Source organism: Rhineura floridana, chromosome 3 (genome assembly GCF_030035675.1).
Source record: "Rhineura floridana isolate rRhiFlo1 chromosome 3, rRhiFlo1.hap2, whole genome shotgun sequence".
In the NCBI taxonomy this organism is placed as follows: Eukaryota; Metazoa; Chordata; class Lepidosauria; order Squamata; family Rhineuridae; genus Rhineura; species Rhineura floridana.
Genome location: NC_084482.1, coordinates 208,818,223 through 208,836,898, shown reverse-complemented (window position 1 = coordinate 208,836,898; position 18,676 = coordinate 208,818,223). Strand labels below are relative to the sequence as shown.

At 45.3% G+C, this 18,676-nt stretch overlaps 1 protein-coding gene across 1 annotated transcript; it reads right to left on the bottom strand.

The window, feature by feature from the left end:
- Window positions 1-4,695: 4,695 nt before the first annotated feature.
- On the bottom strand, window positions 4,696-18,256 carry LOC133381389 (zinc finger protein 883-like). Its single transcript, XM_061620468.1, has 5 exons — window positions 18,075-18,256; window positions 14,302-14,427; window positions 12,176-12,258; window positions 11,242-11,368; window positions 4,696-8,964 (listed from the first exon to the last, which is right to left on the bottom strand). The coding sequence occupies exons 3-5, from the start codon at window positions 12,188-12,190 to the stop codon at window positions 7,526-7,528; spliced, it is 1,581 nt and encodes a 526-aa protein (XP_061476452.1). The 5' UTR covers window positions 12,191-12,258; window positions 14,302-14,427; window positions 18,075-18,256; the 3' UTR covers window positions 4,696-7,525.
- Between the last annotated feature and the right edge of the window lie 420 nt (window positions 18,257-18,676).

Genomic DNA, 18,676 nt, shown 5'->3' with positions numbered 1-18,676 from the left:
TTCATAGCAACTTAAAAGATTGCTAAACGCTACTTAAGGAACAAATTACATTCTTTGAATCCTGTGCCAAACAAGGACATCAAACAAAAATAGTGGCATGGACAGCCGATCCACGCAACAAGAAATGCAACAACAACATAAACCTTCACACTTTCACACCTTCACACATATAACCAATTCACACCTGAGTACTCAATTCATACACGTCTATCCAGACAAAATCATTCCTAACACCACTCCCATTTCCCAGGAAAATGCTACAACCTACACACATGGGAGCCTGACAACTGACTCCTATTCCAACCACATCTTTGGCTCAACCACCCCTCAGGCCATTCATTATTACAAAACTTAATCAAACTCCATTCAGTCATAATACCTACACCATATGCATTTTTAAAATCTTTAAAATTTCTCAAAAAAACATGCTAACGGATTCTACAGCTGTTCTTCTTGAGATGCCCCTGCTCCCACTTCACTTGGGTTTTTCAACTGCCTACTATAGGTCAGTTCCCCTGGGCTTTTCAGCAGGCCCTCATCTCTCAAGTCCCTGTGAAGTCACCCTACTCCCGATCCCACAAACAAATCTTTCACCAGGCTTTTCAGTAGGCCTCTGACTCTCACGGCCACACACAGTCATCTACAGCTTCCCGTTATTTCCTAAGGTGTTGACTTCTCTGGTTTCACTTATTTGAAGCTCCAGTTGAAACTGCTGTAACTTCCACTCTCCGCCTTTTCTTTGGCCCCAAGGCAGGTTCAAACAACCTGGAGTTCCCCTTGGCTCGCCAAGGGCGACCTGGAAGGTCAGCAGGTTAACCAAATCTCCTGGCTGCTTGGCTCGCCATAATTGTTACACCCAAAAAAAGGCTCTTTTCATCTGGGGGAAGCTCCAATAATCACCAGATGGGAAACCAGGATAAAAACAACACCTTTATTGATTGATTACCTATATCTTTTGCAAAAGAGAGACGAAGAATTCAGCTAACGCCAGAATCCTGGTCTGAAAGCATAGCTACACAGATTACATTGATATATGGCTCCAAATCCTCCTCACACATAGCCCCTCCCTTATTGCTTGTTAGTAACAGTTGTCAGTGTGCACCATTGTCTCTGCACTGAGCGTTCTAATCTTGAGCGCTCCTTGTGCTTTACCTCCCCCAGGCACAGCACATTCCAGCTTGAATGTATCTGGTTACATGGGATAAACAAGTTAGCAGAGTGTTCAGCCTGCACAGGCACTTTTAGTATCCACAGAGAATTTTTTGTTTTCTGCTGTTTCTATGTTAATCAAGTTAACTCATTTTCTGCTGTGTCAAATTAACACTACATGTACTATAGTTCCCAAACTATATATCTCATTTATCACATATGGGTGGGTTCATGTCGGGAGAGGCATTCCATCAGGTATTGTGGTCCCAAGCCGTGTAAGGCTTTATGGGTTAAAACCAGCACCTTGAATCGAGCTCAGAAACATACAGGCAGACAATGCAAGCGGGCCAGAATCTGTTTTATATGTTCGAACCTTCTGGTCCCTGTTACCAATCTGCCTGCTGCATTTTGCACAAGCTGCAGTTTCCGAACCATCTACAAAAGCAGCCCCACATAGAGCACATTGCAGTGATCTAACTTGGAGGTTACCAGAACATGGACAACTGAAGCCAGGTTATCCCTGTCCAGATAGGGGCGTAGCTGGCCACCAACTGAAGTTGGCAGAAGGCACTCCGTGCCATCGAGGCTACCTGAGCCTCAAGTGACAGAGATGGTTCTAGGAGAACCCCTAAGCTATGAACCTGCTCCTTCAGGGGGCGTGCAACCCCATCCAGGACAGGTTGGACATCCACCATCTGGTCAGAAGAACCACCCACTAGCAGCATCTCAGTCTTGTCTGGATTGAGCCTCAGTTTATTAGCCCTCATCCAGTCCATTGTAGCAGTCAGGCACCGGTTCAGCACATTGACAGCCTCACCTGAAGAAGATGAAAAGGAGAAATAGAGCTGCGTGTCATCAGCATACTGATGGCAACACACTCCAAGCTCCGGATGACCGCACCCAACAGTTTCATGTAGATGTTGAACAGCATAGGGGACAGAACTGACCCCTGCAGAACCCCATAGTGAAGAGTCCAGGGAGCTGAGCAATGTTCTCCATGCACCACCTTGTGGAGTCGACCCACCAAGTAGGAGTGCAACCACCTCCATGCAGTCCCTCCCACTCCCCAAAAGCCAGACAATCTGCAAAGCAGGAGCCACCTCAGCCAGCCGGCTTATGTATTCCCTACAGTGAAGGGACAGGTGGACGATATCAGCAACAGCTGGCTGAGTACCAGCTGGTCCTGCAAGGTGTGACAACCTGCAGCGCAGAAGTCCAACGGGGAGAGGGCAGTGGTGGTAGCCGAGCAGCAGTGGCAGCAAGCAGGCAGGAGGCAGGCAGGCAGCAGCAAACAGCTCTCCTTCTTTCCTGGGCGGTGGTTGCCCTTGAGTTTGGACAGTGACCATGGAATACACGTCACAGGCCAAGTAGCTCAACATCTTTGTAAGGCCCTTGATATACAGTACCATCTACACTGTGCATTGAATGATGACATACGGACTTTAAAAACAGGCTTTCTGAAATCTATGGTGAAACTAGTTTGAAATGGCTGACAAATTGCCTCTTGCCCTCATTCATATCAGCTCTGCTGTGAATCATAAACGTCGCCTAACGCTACATGAAATCTTGACAGGACGCCCTATGTGTATGCCAGCCACACCGCCATGTGTCCAATTTGATTTACAACTCACAGATGACTCATGTTAATTTATTGCAAAACCCTAATGAAATGTGTCAGATCTATTCACTCACAGGTCTAGGAAACCTCGCCACATCCAGTGGAAGGTCCATGCCATTCCCTGCAGCCAGGAGACTGGGTGTACATAAAGGCTCACCAGCTCCAGCCCAGAGGGAGGGGTCTCTTCCAGGTTCTGCTAACAATAAACACCACCTTTAAGTGTTAAGGACACCACATGTGCATCACACTGCAAGAAAGTACCACCGCCACTGGACCCAGGAGCAGCAAAATTTCAGCCCAGACCTACCCTCTCTAAGGTCCATGATAAAGACCCTCCGGACCTCCCATTGCCTAGTGAGGAGGAGCATAAAGGCACACCTCATTACAATCTCGGACCCAGGCGGAGTAGCACCGAGGCACCATAATAATGCACACCAAAGTCCAGCAGCGAGCCTAGCGCCAGCTGGTGAAAGTGAAACTCAGGATGAAGGCACCCATGAGGTCATCCACTACTACAGCCCCCTTTGGACTAAAGTGGCCTATGCAGGACCCCCTCTAGGGTATTTACATCTAATATGGAGAGATTCCTTCATAAGTTCCTGGTCCAAAATTTTCAATGAGAAGATAAAGTGTCTTGGCCTCTCATTGGATCTTTTGGCTACTTGGGTGGCAAACTACATCATTGGCCAGCGGATTAGGGACATAGACCTACAGTACTCAATGTCCAGTTCACGAACATCATGTTCACCTCTTTATTTTGGTCTGAGCTTTCTCTTCCCAAATCCTGCGGCCTACCTCGAAAAATTGACTCTATCGCAATATAGATTCCTGTTCACTAGTGCCAGATTTAACTGCCTCCAATCTGCAATTCTTGTAGGCCGTTTCCAGGGAATTCCCCAGGAATTCTGTTTCTGTTTCTGTAAGCCGGGGGTGATTGAAACCATCGATCACGTTCTATTCAACTGTGAATTATACAAGGATGCTCGTATCAAACTGATTCTCCCAATTACTAAAACTTTCCCGGGTAAATCTATTGAATGGCTATTGCATTACCTTCTATCCGACAAGCATAAGGCCATTACTGAATCAGTCGCAAAGTTTCTTTGTATAGCCCAGATTTTACGAAAAAGGAAACTCGGTGCTAGTTCGAATTTTTAAACAAAGCATTATCGTTGATACTGTATTGAGTTTTAATTTGTTTAAATCGCTTGTATTGTGGGTCATTGACTGCATAATACAATTTGATTTGATACTACAGTCCCCACAAAGAGAAGCCCACCGCCTAGATCCTACCTCCTTGGGTGGGTGTAGCCCATAATTTGTGGCTTCCTGGGTTGGGACTCTTGCTATTCAAACCTAGGGACACACCAAACATGGAATAGGACTAGGAAAAAGAAGAGTACAACAATATTCAGGAATGATGGAAATCAAAGGACAGAAGGAGAGTCGTGCCTAGAGGCATGAAAGGGGGGACAGGGGAGGGACAGGGGAGGGACAGGGGAGGGACAGAGACCTTTTGCGTCAATATCCAGAGTCATAAAGCTGTGGCACTCACACCGACTAGGCCCTGCTCCTCACATCCTGGGTCTGATTGTAGCTGGGCCACAATTTGTCTTTGTCCAGAGGCAGGCTCTCCCAACAAGAAGGACTTGCACCTAAAGATTCCCTCCCCTGCAGCAGTGATATAGTTCAGCTCCTGTCTGCTGGAGGTTCTTGCTGAAGAGGGGCAATCTGAAAGGCTATACTGTTAGGAGTTCAACAACACTATGAAAACTCAGGAGTCTATGAAGGGAAGAAGGCCCAAGTGCCCAGCGATCAATAAAATAGGCGTAGAGACTCAGCAAACCTGATTAAGAGCCACACTGAAGGATAATATTAACAGAAAATCAATTTATTGATCAACAAAAGAAAGATTTATTAGAAGAGAAATAGACACACACCCTTTTACACAGCAAGCATTAGGCACTCTACTTACAAACTCAGAAGGAAGAGTACACAAGGAAAGATTTTCACTGGTGGACCGCTCTGCTCAGATCACGGCTGAATCTGCTCAGAAACTCAGAAGAATCTGCTCACAACCCAGACTTTGCTGTTATACACTTTTCATTCCATCTTATGATTATTATTTCCTTGTTTCATAGCTTATCAGCTCCTTTCTCAAATCTCTTAATCGAATTGGCTAAATAACATTTCACATCCTAAAAAGGGTCATATCCTATTAATATATCTCTATTAAAAAAAAAAGAGTAACTTTTAAATGGTATTTTTGTTCTGAAAAAAGGAATATGAAGACCCCCAGAGTCATCACGACTTCCTTTTCTTGTGTCTTTACGCCACCATTGGGTCTGGCACATGTTCTTTGGTCACAAAATGTTGTTCCACCTGGGCAGAGCAACTAAAGTTATTGTGGTTACGCCTTCTACACTTATTTTCAACCACAATTCTATGAAGCATTGTATTCTTGGATCTGCTGCAGATGAATGGTATCTCCTGTACCCTTGTTTACTCCTGCCACAGATATTTATCTGAAAACAGCTGACTGAAAACATTTAGAACACTAAAAGGACAGAGGTCAGTTCAGGAAAAAGGTCAAACCCTTAGCTTATGCTATTAACTATTCTTATCCTAAATTAGAAATGATTATAAGTATAAAACTAAACACCTAAAAATAACCATAGATCATTGATTAGCAGGTGTTACATTCAATTAAATATTCAGTATATACCATTACTCAAGCATAAACTCTTTAATTCCAAAGTTCTAAAAATGCTGACAATATTTCCTTTGGAGAGATTTACTTTAAATACATCAGCAGAAAACCAGTAAATGCATTTCAGTATATGAAAGATAGGAGCATGATAACCTCAAAGAGAAATTTACGACACATAATGAATCTTGCGGAAGGGAGAAATGAGGATCACAATATGCAAACAAGTATTACTCCGCAAATAAAAATAGAACACGGATATGTAAACGTAACTCTACTCAGAAGAACAATGTGCAACTCAGCTATTACGAACAATAATTACAACATGCAAAGCTGGTAATAGCTTTAACCATTATGCAACGCTAAGAAAAGGTTGGAAAAAATAAAATTGTGAAATATAAACCTCATCGGCGAATAAGCCAAAATCAAGAAGCTAATGTATATAAACCCTAGGAAAACAAAATCTGTTAATTTGTTTATGAGTGAAAGCTCCAATCCCCAAAGACTGACTTACAGGAGAACAGCCACAAACACCCTCAAAACTGCTCTCTCCCTCCTGAGACATGAGGGCAGTCCCAAACCTGGCCATTGTGCCTCCAACTTAGTTAATTAGAACTAGGTATGCCTTTCCTATCTACTATGTATTTCCATAAATAAAGTAGCTTTTCTTATATATATCTTTATTGTTACGGTCAGTGACCAGCATAAGGAAAAAGGAAAAAGGGAAGGAAAACATATAAAACATAAAACTATCGGAGGGGGGGAAAATTATCCCAGTATATACGAAGGTAGAAGACAATAAAAAGGGATAGAATAATATCAAATAAGGTTGTTAAAACCATAAACATTATAGAATAAAATTATGTTATATTATATTAAAACATGATATCATAAAAGAGAGTTGTCAAAGACATAATTATGAGATCCCAGCAAAGGACAGGAGTTACGAGATGGCTAGATTCAGTTCGTGGCGAATTTTAATCGCTGCAGCACAAAATTTGGCAACGCTGCAAGTAGTGTCATTATTTTGGTCAGAGGAGTAGAAAAACGTAATATGCATCTGATCGTCCTAAGGTTTCCAATAAGAGTGGTTCAATTAGAGTTCTTCGTAGATCACAATAAAATGTACAGTATAGAAGGACATGAGTCACTGTTTCCACCTCTCCAGCATCACAAGGGCACTTAAGATCTTTTCTTATTTTACTAAGTCTTAAGTCTCAGTGATCCTAATGCAGGGTAAAAGCTTGCCACTTAGGTAAGTGCACACACACATCTCAGACCATTAACAATCTCTGCTAATATTTATACAAATTTACATAAAAAATGAAGAAGGGACTGATTCAAAGCAGGAAATCCCTTCTCCCCTAAAACGGAAGGAAAAAGACAAGCTGGGCTTGAAAACACTCCAGAACAACCAAGACTCTAGTAGAAATACCAAAAATAAATTTCAGGAAAAAAGTAGTAAGAACTTATTGTGAGAAAGGAGAAAGAACATCACAAGCATTACTATTTCAGAATTGGGCCCCAAGTTTGATTCCCCCCCTTCCTGTCCCCTTCCCTGTGCCATTTTTTTTAGTGTAAACCTGTGAGCAGCGACTGTCTGACTTTAATTGATTTGATGTAAACCACCCTGGGAGTCTTTTTGGCTGGACAGTGGGGTAAAAATGGTATAAGAATGAACAATTAATAGCAGTGAGTTCTAACACTGCATGGATTCTTTTTTTGATCCCCACAGAAACCGCAACGTCATTCAAAATTGCCCTTTTCTTTCATCGCACTTTTAATTAAGAAAGATTAACTTCTGTATTAGTACATGACAGGTCACGGGGCAAACACCTGTAGAAACAGTTTTCCATAATTTTAGGGGCTACCGTGCAAGCATTACAGGTTTTGACCCCTGTATGGGTTCTTTGATGTATAGTAAGATATCATTGCTGACTGAAGCTCTTTCCACACTCTAAGCATTTATAAGGGTTGTCCCCTGTATGAGTTCTTTGATGCAAAGTAAGGGCTGTACTCCAACTGAAGCTCTTTCCACATTCCAAGCATTTTTAAGGTTTCTCCCCTGTATGAGTTCTTTCATGCACAGTAAGGGAGCTTCTTTGACTGAAGCTCTTTCCACACTCTAAGCATTCATAAGGTTTGACTCCTGTATGAGTTCTTTGATGCAAAGTAAGGGAGCTACTGCAACTGAAGCCCTTTCCACACTCCAAGCATTTATAAGGTTTGACCCCTGTATGAGTTCTTTGATGCAAAGTAAGGTAGCTACTCCGACTGAAGCTCTTTCCACACTCCAAGCACTTATGAGGTTTCTCCCCTGTATGAGTTCTTCGATGCACAGTAACATAGCTACTGTGACTGAAGCTCTCTCCACAATCAAAGCATTTGTATGGTTTGACTCCTGTATGAGTTCTTTGATGTGATGTAAGGTGGCCACTCTGACTGAAGCTCTTTCCACATTCCAAGCACTTGTAAGGTTTGTATTCTGTATGAGTTCTGTTATGACATGTAAGGTTGAACTGCTTCCTGAAGCTCTTTCCACACTCCAAGCATTTAAAAGGTTTCTCACCTGTGTGAATTCTTTGATGCGAAATAAGGTGTTCACTACGACTAAAGCCTTTCCCACAATCCAAGCATTTAAAAGGTTTGTCCCCTGTATGAGTTGTTTGATGCTCAGTAAGTCTGATACTCTGACCAAAGCACTTTCCACACTCGAAGCATTTATAGGGTTTCTCCCCGGTATGAGTTCGCAGATGTGAGGTAAGGGTGCTACTCCAACTGAAGGTCTTTCCACACTCCAGGCATTTATAAGGTTTCTCCCCTGTATGAGTTCGTTGATGCAAGGTAAGGGAGTGATGTTGACTGAAGTTCTTTCCACACTCCAAGCATTCATAAGGTTTCTCCCCTGTATGAGTTCTTTGATGCGAAGTCAGGTGCCCAAGCTTACTGAAGCTCTTTCCACACTCCAAGCATTCATAAGGTTTCTCCCCTGTATGAGTTCGTTGATGCGAAGTAAGGTGCCCAAGCTGACTGAAGCTCCTTCCACACTCCAAGCATTTATGAGGTTTCTCCCCTGTATGAGTTCTTTGATGCACAGTAAGGGCGCTATTGCAACTGAAGTTCTTTCCACACTCCAAGCATTTATATGGTTTGACCCCTGTATGAGTCCTTTGATGTGATGTAAGCTGGCCACTCTGACTGAAGCTCTTTCCACACTCCCAGCACGTGTAAGGTTTGTCCCCTGTATGAGTTCTTTGAGGCAAAGTATAATGGTAATGATGACTGAAGCTCTTTCCATACTTCAGGTGTTTATATTGTTTGCCATCTGTGTGCACTCCCTTATGTACAGTAAGGTTTGACCTGTTGCTGAAATGTTCCTCGTGGTCTGAGCATGTATATGATTTCTCTCCAGCGCGACTCTTCTGCTCCTCAGCTCTTTCTGGTGACAACTTTGATGACTCTCCATCAGCCTTGATACCCCAGATATCTCCTGATGGAATTAAAATGAAAGCTGTTAAAGAGCTATGGAGAAATGTTGTGTATATATCTGTTTATTATCTGGAATATCGAAAAACATTTCTGGGACTTCTTGTGGTATTCCAGTAAAATTGTCAAAGTTCAAGGCCTTCTACTGTTACAGAACTGCTCAACAGTAGCTGACTGGTGACAAGGCTGATGATGATCAGAAGAAGGGAGCGAGTGGCTGTATTAGGCCGAGAAGTTGCCCTGTGTAATGTTCTTACATAGGAACATGACACAAGTGGATTTTTAAGATCAGCTAAACTGTCCATGCAACCATAAGATCAACTAGAGGAGATGTGGGATTGAAGGAAGATTGTCCCTAGCAGTGGACCGGGTTGTGGGTAGATTTGGCTGGGGTAGAGATTTAGGGGATTTGACTCTAAGGTAAAAGCCACTTAGAAACAAGTGTCAGGAACATTATCTCCTGAGACTTTACAAACTGATCAAACACATTTAAGATCCCAAACTACTAGGAGGCTTCAAAGGACTTTTAAGGGAGTGGAAAAGGATCTCACTGAGGAACTCTGAGTTATTGCAGGACAGCGTTCCATAGACCCTGAAAGATACATTTTTTAAAAATACAAATATCTTAAGTTGTGTTTACACAAAGTGAGGCTGAGGGAACTATTTTTGTGTAGGTGGTGGGACCCAATTCCCTACAAGCGCCAAGGAAGAAAATAAGCATTTGTGCAGTAAATAAAACTCAATGCCTTCTTGGAGATAAGTGTTTAAAAATAACAAGGAGAATTAGTTTTGTTTTAATGCACCTTTGAAAGAGTGAGAGGAGAGACATCCTAAGCGAGGTGTGTTATCAACAAGACCTGCTTTAATCACAGAAGATGGAAGACTGGTTAGATGGGAAGATTCTTAGCAGTCATTTCCCAACTGAGGGCAGCAAGGTAATTAAAGAATTAGCTGATTTTCTATTTTTTTTAAAAAAAAACATAGCTGCATTTTAGGATGAATCATCCCACCAAGATGTATTAGACATAGTTTCAGTCATTTCAGTCTATAATTTTATTATGCACAGCATTTAGAGAGCTTTGTGACTAAGAGGTCTATCCATCGCCCTTGATGGAAATCATTAAACAAAATCCCAAGCAGCACACAGGAGACCCCTTCATCCTTCTACTTCCATACCAGCTCATTTGGGACATGGCAGATCTGAGGTGTTTGCTCTTGAAAGGAGTCAATGGGATGCCAAGATGCCAATGAAAAGGTTTTCTGTCCTTATAGCTGCTGGACCAGCAAATTCTGCCTAAGAGGAGAAGGCTGAGTCACAAAGTCTCCAGACAAAACTCTGTATGGCAAACCTGAGCTATGGAACTTCTTGCCACAAAGTAAATCCTGTTGTAAACCATAAAGCAATTTGCAAAGATAGACCAGGCATCAGTAGAATCTTCAGGTGTTTCAAGTGAGCACTGGGGTTAAAGGGTGTGAGACCCCTGCACAAGGTGGGGGGCACCTCAAGTTCTACATTTGTGCCAATTTAGTGAGAATACCCAGAGACAGAGGGGTCCCATCACACATCTGAGCATCTACCTGCTGATCTCTCCTCTCCTGAAAAGCCAAGGACTAAGACTTCTTCTCCTCCTCCTCCTCCTTCCAGCTGGGAGATGGGGTTAGCTTTCAAACTCAGAGGTCCTTTGTGAAACAGAGGAACTTGCCTTAAACAGAGCCAGTCCATTGGCCCATCCAGGAGTGGGCGGCTGAGAGGAGCTGCACTATGCCCCTGGCCTCCCAGTGCTGGTCTCGCTGCTGCCTGCCTTGAGGAATAGGGGGAGGAGCAAAGCAATGGGGCAGTCGGGGTTTGTGGGGAAACCTCCAGAGCCATTCAGGTGCCCTACACAGCCTGAACCCAGCACTCCCCGCCTGCTGCTCCTGGACCTCTCCAGCTTAGTACAGCGTCCTCTGAATAAAACGGGGAGTCCCACCCACCCACTCCCAAGAAGAGGCTTGTCTGGTCAGAAGACAAGACATGAGATAAATAAGTCATAGCAGATACACTCATTGGCCATGATGGCTGTGCTACCACCAGTATCTGAGGCAGTATGCGGATCACAAGTGGGGAGGGTGCTGTTGCACTCATGTCCTGATTGTGGACTTCATAGAGGCATCTGGTTGGCCCCTGAGAAAGGAGAGCCCTTGACTAGACGGGCCTTTGGCCTGATCCTGCTCTTCTTACACTCTTATGTCCAGGGTAAGGTCATCAATACCCTTCCAGTGATCTAAAGGGGATCCTTACCCAGAGAGGTGATCATCTCATGAATCTCCACCATCACCTCCTTGTAAAGATCTCTCTGGCCTGGATCCAGCAGGACCCATTCCTCCTTGGTGAAATATATGGCCACCTCCTTGAAGGTCACCGGCTCCTGGAAGATGAAAACAAACACATTCCTCATAGATCCTCACAGGCAAGGAGTGGAAATAATCTGTTCTCCACTCATAATCTGAAGGGAGATGTTGGAAATAGGGACTATTCAGAAAACACCAGGTTGAGACAGCATTGACATAAAGAGAAAGTGCTTTAAGAACTCATATGTGAACTTGCATTTTGTAACAGAAAATGATTTTTTGAAAAGAGGATAATGTACGGTGCAGACAAACTGGACAGAGACACATTTTCCTCTCTGATGCTGTAGTCGAGACCGTCCGATAAAGCTACATGTTGGCAGCTTCTGGACACACAAAGGGAAGCACTTCTTCATACAACGCAAACTTAATCTCTGGAATTTGCTACCACAACATGCAGTAATGGCCACACACTTGGACGGCTTTAGAAGAGGATTAGACAAAGTCATGGAGGACAAGGCCATGAACTGCTACTAGCCATGAGGGCCATGTAGTACCTCCACTGTCAGAGGCAGTATACCAGTGAATACCAGTTACTGGGAATCACTGGAAGAGTGCTGTTGTGCTCAGGTTCTTCCCAGAAGACTCTGGTTGGCCACTGTGTCTGGGCTGGACTAGATGGGTGTTGGGCCTGATCCAGCAGGGCTCTTCTTACGTAGTGTAAAGTTCAAAGGTTCATGGGAAAAAGTCAGTGGAATCGACATCCACAGAAGGATCCCCAGAAGCACAAGGGTAAGAGACAAGGCCACCTGCAACTAGTCCCCCTGGAACAAGGACAGACCCACTCTGGCTGTCCCCAATTTGTCTCCCTGATGATGTTCCCCTACCTGAGCTGGCTGCATTATGGATGTTTCCTCTCCTGGGTAAAGGGGGGAAGATCCAGAATGTCACTCCGATGCCATTTTGCAGCCTGCAAAGGGAGAAAATGTCACCCAATTATTACCTAATTAGTACCCAGCCCTATTTAGCCAATCCCCTCAAGTCAAAATTGAATAAGAGGTTCTTAAATTGCCCCAATGGGCAAAAGGATGGTGACCCAACATGGCCTGAGAGGCTAAAATATTTTTGACAGCTTTATTTTAAATCAGTCAGGAGAACACCAGTTACTGCATTTCAGCTTATGAAAAATATGAGAACAGTCAGAGAGAAATCAACAGCACGTTGCACATAAATGTATCTTGGTACAGGGAGAAATGAGGTAAAATGTACGTACAATTATTATCTAGAAAAACAACATAGGAAATATGCATATGGAACTTAATATTTAGGAAGAAGACTATCCACGATTAAAATTAAGGACAACTTAACTGATTCTGAATCCTATACAGGCCCACCTAAACTCCACCAGCCCTCTAGTTCGAGCTGACTACATGATCTCAGCTGACCCAACTATATGGCCATTTGATGGACAAGAAAACCATCCCTCCTGCATCCTCCTTTCTCTCCGGAATCAGCAAATGTCCTTTCTCTCCTTCATTGCCCTTTACTTGGTAGCCTGTATCTCCCTACCCCACTCGGGGGAAAAAAATGCTCAGTCACTGTTGGACTTTCCATCCCACTGCTCAATTGTATACTCAAAATCATTCTTCCTTAATGATTGTTTAAAAGAGGATGGGCTCCTCTGCCTGCCACATCTCCTCCCTTCAAAATGGAACTCAGTCCCTCAAAGCCAACCTTGCCTCCCTCTCAGCCTGAGATTGTTCTCTTCCCTCCCGCCACCCCACGTCTCCCCCACAAAGCCCCTCTGGAGGTGCTGTCAAGAATCGTGCTCCTTCACTCGCTCAGTGCAGAAAGGGCCAACCACCTGTGGAGGGGTCTTTTTCTTCTTCTTCCAGTCTCAGGGCAGGCCACCACCACCACCACCACAACAGGAGAAATTGCCCAATATTTTGAAGAGATTAACTCAGGGAGGGGGCTTTTTAGTGGCTTGAAAGGCAGGGGGCTGATTTAATAGGAGGCGGTCTGGGCAAGGGGGAGTGGCTACCCGTTCTTGTTCATATTTTCATGGGGATATACACACTGATTGATACTATGGTGGCTTTTCCTGGTCACCAGAAAGACTCACTGAATGCTCAGATCAAGGGCAAATCATGCCCAGTCTTGGGGCACGTGCATCTCCCAACAGAACCAGGCCATGCCTACCAAATGACTAAAAGAGGGAGGTGTTTTCAAGAACTCAGAGCCTTTTAATCATGCACCTCGCACAAGTGTGGAAGGACAAGCCTTGCTAACTTTTTTTTCTGACCCTGCTCCTGCGCTTTTAACAGCCACCCGGGACATAGGAAGAGAGAATGGGACGTTGTTCTCAACTGTTTAGATCAGTTTCAGGAAAAGTTTTGCTTCCTCAGCGTTTCATCTGCCAAGCCAACTTTCAAAAGCAGGGGGGCAGGGCCACCCGTTTGCTTTAAGCAACCTTATTCTGGGGGAGATGGAAACTGAGGAGGGCTGGCAGGAGAGGATTTAAAGAATAACCTCAGTATTAAAACATCCAGGCTGAACAAAAGAGGGAAACAAGGAACATGAGGAGCTACCTTATATCGAGTCAGACCACTGGTCCATCTAGCTCAGGACTCTCTTCTTAGATATATTATATCTATTCCACATGCAGATATCAAAAGCTTATAGCCAAATTCCAAGAGAAACAATGCAGCACTTTAAAATAAGCAGGCTCTATCTACATTCATCATTTTATTCCTCACCAGAAATGCAGATGTTCCCAAGGGACACTCAAATCTGGCCCCAAAAACAGCAAGCTCAGTACAGGAGGCAGAGGGGACCCAGCAGCACGGCAGGATTGCAGCCTCAAACACTGGGAGTCAGCTGGACTCTTAAATGGGGGGATTCTTCTAACATCCCCCTCCTCCATACCCATCACCCCAAATTGTGCACCTTGATCTTGAGGCTCCCTCCATGCAGCCCCCTCTGACGTCTCTGCAAGCAAAAAGAGACTCACCCGCTCACTCACTTCAGTTCTTCTGAGTTGGCGGACAGGAAAGGGAAGTCCTTTTGCAACCTTCCCTGGTGCTCGAGAAACTGCTGCTCTTGATGGAGAATTTTGAGGTCCGTTGGACTGGGGGTCCTAGAGGAAACGAAGATACAGGCTTGCAGCAAAGGTAGGCCTTTGTTGGTCACTACCGTACGCACAGCCAGTCTCCCTTGAGTTTGGTGGAGTGCTGCAACATGGCACTGTTCACCTGGGTTTTTATATATTCCAGGACAAAGCACATTAGCATTTCCCAATCATAAGCATTACACAAAGGTTACACTGTTTACATTATTTTCTAGCCGATTAGGAAATGTTTAACAATTCTCATACTAGTACATTTCTCCTATGAACTAATAAATTCCAGTACTAATCCCTCTTATGTCTTGGAGAGGACAGAGACTTCCAGTACCAGTGTTCTGTTCCCCTTATCTTCTTGCGTCAAGCTGTTACTAGCATACCATGCATAGTAGTTATAGTGGATACATCTGCGTTAAAGACGGTGATGACAGCACCAAGGAGAGGGTCACCTATCTGTCCTGCTGCTCTTTTATGAAATTAAGTAACTTCTAAAAAAATATGTTTTGCCTACATTTTGAATATAAGAATTCCCCATTACTCTGTTGTGGTGGTTGTTAACCATTAAAGCGCAGAGTGGCTGCAGCCTTGGCTGCTTCACAGGGAGAGCAAGGGGAGGCGGCCAGCAAGCTTCTGTACCCTTCCCCTGCTCCATGTTAAGAATAGAAATAAAAATCCCGTGTGTGTGTGTTTTTAAAAAAAAGGCTGTCAGGGAAAAAGTTTAGCTGAGGATAAACTCTTTCTTTACCTGCTAGATTTCTTTGTACAGGGATATTTTTGGTTAACTTGTATGGAGAACCATTCCACTCTCCTACAATCCCCCTGCAGTCTGAGGTGATCCAGTCCAGAAACAGATTTCTCACCTAATCTACTCCTTCTGTGAATGATGTTACTGTTCTGGTCACCAACAGTGCACTTCTCAGAGGTGTAAATGCCCTGCACTAAAATCAGGATGAATGCTCCTTGTCGTATCAACAGCCCATAAACAAATCAGAACAAATGCTCAATAAAGATCTGACAGTCTTACTCTACTTCTTTGAAAGTGTGCTTTAAGACGGCAGCCTAAAAGCAGAATTCTTATGAGTGTTTCTCAATCTCATTTCTCCAGAGACAAAAGAAATGGATCCTGGCTGGGATTACAATGCTGAATTGGGTTACTAGTTCCCAATTTCTCATTTGCCTGAAAGTTCCAAACACTAAAAGGAAAATTCACAGTTCCCTGAACTCCCAAGTAAAGTTTATACGTCCCTCAATCCCCAAATATGTGCTGGAATGCCCCATATCAAATATCTCCATGATCAGGGGATTCCCCCTCCCTTCCGCTACATCAATAAAGTTATTCAGTCCAAATTATCAGGCTTGCAAAATGCTCATAAATGTATGAGGACATCATAAAACCATAAAAAATAAGTAATAAAGAATATCTCTGCCTGGCCCAGAGATTCCTGCAGGTGCATGGCATGGACAAGGGCATCTACACACAATGAAAACAGGTGAAGATTGCAGGGAAAAAAATACTAACTGGGGTTGCCCACCCCAAAATATGCTTTGCGTTCTTAATGTTTGCTTTTAAAACAATATTACACCATTTTAAATGTCATGGCTTCCCTCTGAAGAATCCTGGGAAATGTAGTTTGTTAAGGGTGCTAGGAAGAGAGATTGACTGTTTTGGGAACGGTAGCTCTGTGAGGGGAATGGGGGTATCCTAACGACTCTCAGCACCCTTAACAAACTACAGTTCCCAGGATTCTTTGAGGAAAACCATGATTGTTTATAGGCATATGGTAGTGCTTCACATTTATGGTGCAGATGGGGCCCAAATCATTCATCAGTCTCATGAGCAGTCAAGGAGGAAACAGTTCATTTTAAGTTATCCAAAATGTAATGTTCCGCCCACAAAACTATAGCATTTATTGATAGAGGAGGGAGATTGCATCTGGGGCAAGTTAGGAAAGAAGCAGCCACCACGGATGTTTGCTGAGCTCAGGTACTTAAGACGCTCTTCCAGAGGAATTCTACAGAATTCAGATTGTAAGTCACAAATATGCAATATACAAGGTACAAAAGATGCAATTAAAAATACAGTTAAAAACCATACAACATCTAACAGAGGGCATTACAACAGCTGCAACAGCCAGAAACATTGTTAAGTGGTCCACCAAAAGCATCGTCAACTTACAAGTGGTCCATGGGGAAAAAAGTTGGGAGCTGCTGATGTGATAGGAGGCATGGAGAGGCGACTATTTGACACGGGGGATTTACTTCTGAGTAAACATGCACAGCATTGCATGGTGGGCGGAGGGGGGGAAAGGAGGAGGAGAGGGTGGACATCCTCAGCTGAGCTCTTCCCTACCTTGAGTCACAGGAAGCTGCCTTATGCCATCTTAGACCATTGGACCATCTAGTTCAGTAATGTCTACACTGACTGGCAGCAGCTCTCCAAGATTTCAGACTTTCCCAGCCTGACCTGGAGATGCCAGGAATCACACCTGGGACTTTCTGCATGCCAGGCAGGTGCTCTTCCACTGAGCTCTCTTCCCTTCTCCAAACAGTGAGCTCCCATTCAAAATGGCCACACACACACACGTCCACTGCTGAAGGGTATCTGGGGGGCCTGGTGGAAGGTGGTGAGTGGCCTTCTGTCAAAGAAGTGGCAGAGAAAGGTAGGGTCTTGGCCTTGTTGAGGGCAGGTGTTGGGAGGAAGGGATGTTATTGGCACCGGGCTCACAGCCCCCCATAGTTTGGTGCCCGCCCTGGACCAATCCCCCTCATAATGTCAGAGGAGCCTGGATGGTGGGTGTGGCCACCAAGGGCCCGTCCAGATGCTCCATTTAGAGGCCAAGCTGGTGCTCCAGTCTGCAAGGAGGACCTGAAGGCAAGAGCCACCCCCTCCCCGCCTGAGATTCCCAGGGAGGAACTGAGCCATTGTGGCTAGCAGCCAAGGACAGCCCGATCCTCCAGGAATGCGGATAACCCTCTTTGAAAGCCATGGAAATCGACAGCCATCCAAAAGGGCAGCCCCTGTTCCCCAAACGGTGAGCTCCCATTCAAAATGGCCACTGCTGAAAGGGGGGGGGCTGGTGGAAGGTGCTGAGTGGCCTTGCTGTCAAAGAAGCGGCAGAGAAAGGTAGGGCCCTGGCCTTGTTGGGGCAGGTGTTGGGGGGGACAATATTGGCACCGGGCTCAGAGCCCCCCATAGTCTGAGGCCCGCCCTGGCCCAATCCCCCTCATAACTTCAGAGGAGCCTGGATGGTGGGTGTGGCCACCAAGGGCCCGTCCAGATGCTCCATTTGGTGGCCAAGGAGGGGCTCCAGTCCGCAAGGGGGACCTGAGGGCCAGAGCCACCCCCTCCCCGCCTGAGATTCCCAGCAACTGCCCTCCAGAGGCAGAGACTGCTTCGGACGGTTTAGGGAGGCACAGAGCCATCGTGGCTAGCAGCCACTGACAGCCCGATCCTCCAGGAATGCGGGTAACCCTCTTTGAAAGCCATCCAAACTGACAGGCATCCCTAAGTGCAGCGCCTGCTCCCACCCAGCCACACACACACACACACACCCATGCAAGGCGGCTTACTCTGCACCAGGACCGCCCCCTCCCTCTCCCGCTCTGCCATCTGGAGGGTGCAGAAAAACCACGCAATGGAGGCGACAGAATTTGTTTCCCACCTTTCCTTCTTGGCTCTTTTGGCTCCTTCCGAGGAAACTGACCAGGCCGATCCCCCGTTTTTCAGATGGGAGGAATAGGGAAGCGCAACGACCATACACACTCAGAGAAAGGGGGGGACCATGCAGCGTCCACTTCCGGTTCTCATGCGAACGCTGTCGTGTGCATGCAAGGGCATTGCGCCAGAGAAAAAGCAAATCAAGGGGAAAAGGCTGGGGTCGCTTTCATGGCTGCCATACTTCCTTGGTCCCTATTTGCTACTGGCTCCCTTCCTTACTGATATGATGGGTTGGGAACCTGAAGTGTAAGGAAGTCTAAGGACCACCCCTACCCCCTTGGCCGATTAAGCCTTCGAGTTCCACCTACCTGATCCCCCACCAGAGGGACGAAGCCGTTCTCACGTTCATCCCCCAACTTGAGAGCAGATCCAGCTGGGGGGAAGATGGGGCAGGAGGTCCTGCTTCTTGGGGAAGACGAAGGAAGCCGTAGGGGTTCTATCCAATGCTAGTCCTTCTCAGAGTAGAGACCCGGGGGAGGGGGAGGATTGGATCCCATTGGAGGGGAGAGGGCGGGCTTCGACGACCAGTGTGCACACGGGGCAGGC